The sequence below is a fragment of the Seriola dumerili genome, unplaced genomic scaffold, assembly GCF_002260705.1.
Source record: "Seriola dumerili isolate Sdu_G_001 unplaced genomic scaffold, Sdu_1.0 BDQW01000242.1, whole genome shotgun sequence".
In the NCBI taxonomy this organism is placed as follows: domain Eukaryota; kingdom Metazoa; phylum Chordata; class Actinopteri; order Carangiformes; family Carangidae; genus Seriola; species Seriola dumerili.
The window spans coordinates 4,254,608-4,257,820 of NW_019174497.1; the positions used below are offsets into that span (position 1 = coordinate 4,254,608).

The 3,213-nt window shown below is 44.6% G+C and overlaps 1 protein-coding gene across 1 annotated transcript in view; it reads left to right on the forward strand.

Annotated features, from left to right (window-relative positions):
- Positions 1–1,892, forward strand: part of LOC111229774 (potassium voltage-gated channel subfamily KQT member 1-like) — a 161,190-nt gene extending 159,298 nt beyond the window's left edge. The window contains exon 16 of the mRNA XM_022756245.1: positions 1,746–1,892. Within this exon, the coding sequence (XP_022611966.1) occupies positions 1,746–1,892 (147 nt within the window). The remainder of the gene's footprint in view (positions 1–1,745) is intronic.
- The last annotated feature ends 1,321 nt before the right edge of the window (positions 1,893–3,213 follow it).

Genomic DNA, 3,213 nt, shown 5'->3' on the forward strand with positions numbered 1-3,213 from the left:
CACACACACACACACACACACACACACACACACACACACACACACACATGCACAGCAGGAGGAATTCCTGATCCATTTTAAGCCCCAACGAGAATGTTGATAAGTCTGTAGATTACTGCCCAACATGTTTATGATAGCCTATTATTCTCTAAGCTTCATCCGGGCCCAGCGCGTGCTTCGTCTACTTAGCACAACTATTTAGGTCATGGTACAATCTCAGAGGAAAGCGCTGTGGATGGTGAAACATCACTGAACCTCAGAGGAAAAAAAAAGGTCAAAATGAAGTTATTCTTGCTCCATTATACTGTATATTCAACATTTACAACTGATGGAAAGAAAAAGTCATTCTTCCGAGCAGCCAATTTACATGTATATTACCTTACACATAACCTAAAGTTTATAGTCTTTAACTGTAGATTTACACAACTCTAAAACATAGATTATGTAGTAATGAGATCTAGAAGCTTGAGCCACCCTAAAAATTTGACAACAGAGTTGTTTGCTGGCAAAGAAAAAAATCAAAAATAATAAGTTTGTCCGGACTCGTAATGTTTGTCAGACATCTTGACAATGCTCACTTTTGTATAAATTATGATCATTGGCGTGCTGTGATGTGATTTCATTCTTCTCTGTGACGCATTCTGATATTTCAGATTTATGCTTCCTATTATGGCTCATATTTCAACAACAATAATAGCTGCTAAATGTCCTGCTCCGCCATAAAAACGTCCGGGCCATCAGGCGCACACACTAAAAGACAAGGAGAAAGAGGGGCCATACCCTTAAGCCTATGAAAATGCCATTGATGTTAACTATCATACTGTGTCCTGCCAGAAATGCTGCAGTTGGGCCGGAGTTGTTCGCTATCAGTTAGTAGTAGAGACGGGAGTCTGCATCTGTCTGTTCTGCCTGGTACGTGAGATGTTATGGCTCTTTGATGTGCTTTGCTGTTTAGGCTTTGATTTACGGAGCGCCATCTTTATCATTTTCCCTGGTTTCTTGAAGCCATTGGAGCCATCAGAGGATATTGGTTTGTGTGTGTGTGTGTGTGTGTGTGTGTGTGTGTGTGTGTGTGTGTGTGTGTGTGTGTGTGTCTGTTTGTGCGCTGACTAAGTATTTCTGGAGGGCTAACTAGATAAGTACAGAGGTAAAACCAAGGCCAAGGCTGTGAAGATGTAGAAAATCCCTTTGAAGTCACAAGGCTGTGTGTGTGTGTGTAGTGAGTTCACGAATGTGTCTGGGTGTGTACATATGCAGATGTCCTCATTGTATTTGAATGTCACCAGGCAGTCCGTTGTTCGTTTACTTCCATCAGTCAGGTGGAGCCATTCATCTGTATTCACACTATGGTTAGGTGGGCTGCACCCTGTCAGAGATGTCTCTGTTGGGTGACACACCTGTGTTTACAGTTGGGGAAGTGTGTAAACAACAGCGGCCTGCATATGTGTGTGCGTGTGAGTGTGTGTCTGCCCACTCAGGGATCATATAGCTCAACAGCTTTTGTAATGAGTGGCTTCAGCAGGTAGACAGCGACTGGCAGACTAACATGTCATTATACCCTGCGCTGCTCTGTCATTGGGATGGAACTGTATTAAAGAGGCAGATGGATGTGAAACAAAAGCACAGACTCAATGACATTCTTTGTTATAAACGCAGGTCTACGCTGTACTTATGTTCAGAGTGTTTATGCTGGAGGCACTCAGCTGACCTAACCTGTTTGTCTTTTGTCATTGTGTTAAATCCAGGTCCATCAGATGGACCAGAAAATGGACTCAGTCCTGCACATCCTGATGGAGCAGTTCCCGCCCAAGCCCGAGCTGACGTCCAAACCCTCCATCCGCAGGGTGACCATCCAGAAATGCATGGATGCCAGCATCGATGAGGGGCCCTGATGTTACAGAGACGGTCGCACCGGGTATGATGATGTCATCATCAAAGGACAACTAAAAGGGCAGGAGTACACATAGACAGCCTAGCCCCTACATGGGGGCCTGCAAAAATAATAAGGGGACTCAATCTTCTAAACCCCATTCCCTCTCTTCCTTTTACAATCCCAAATTTTCTCACAGACTTTTGACCCCTGAGATGAGAACAACTTTTAATTGCCCACTTGGCGCTGCTCTGGGGTAAAAGAAGCGTGTGGGATTGAGGGTGTAGAAAGAAGGCTGACCGACCTCTTCCTTCTGATGATTGTCGGGCCTGTTTGGCTCTTTTTTTGTTGTCTACATGTAGCTTTCTCTTCTACACAAGCATTGTGGGCCCTCAGTCTTCCCCTGCAGCACACAGTCATTCAAGCAGCGACACGCTGCATGAATTTATTTCACTACATTAACCTCATAATCACACTACTCAGATGATGTTAATTTATGTGTGGCCTGTCACTGAGCTGCATTCCTCTACTCCAAATATTATTCCAAAGCTAACTAACCCAGTAATGAAGTCGTAATGCAATCAAAGCACTCAAGTTCCCCAAAGACACAGAGAAAAACTGAGAGTCCAGCCATGGCAGAGGCATTCCTCAAATCCTTCTGATTATCTTGGCACCATCCACACCCAGTACACAACAGGGCTATTTCCATAGCCACATATCCATCCAGCCTAACTGTACTTAGACTGCGGCGGGTGTTTGTTAGTAGTGATCAAATAACACGAGGAGGGAAAGGCAGATTATCTGTTGACTTTGCGCTGCGTTAGAGACCGGAAGGCTGGAGTAAAAGAAATGGGACTAAAGAAATGTGTCTGGGGTGGGTTGGGTGGCTAACGTGGTGCTGATTTACAGCTACGCTAGAGCTAATAAAAATAGCCAAACTGCCGAGAGAGGGCCCGGTGCTGTGTTACAGGAATACAGTCAGAAGTTATGGCACGGTTTCTGTTTGCTCTCACTGGGAGATTTCATATGTACATCGATCTCAAACTCCCTTTAGCAGCACCGCTTCTCACACCGCCACCAGAACCCTGCTTAATATCCTCCACTAGCCTCGTCAGGGGGCTCACACTGCTGTGTGCAATTTGAAATAAATTTGCCCCATTAAAGCTCTGATTATTTTTTCTCTCCTGAGCTAATTAAGTGCTGAATTCCTGGTAAGGGGAGATTACTCACTGTGAGCGTCTAATGAAAAGAAACACTGGGAAATGTGCAGAATTTAAACAGTGAGCTTTGAGGAGCAGGCGCACTAATTCTGTGTGAAAGGTTGGGAAATATCAGGCTACCAC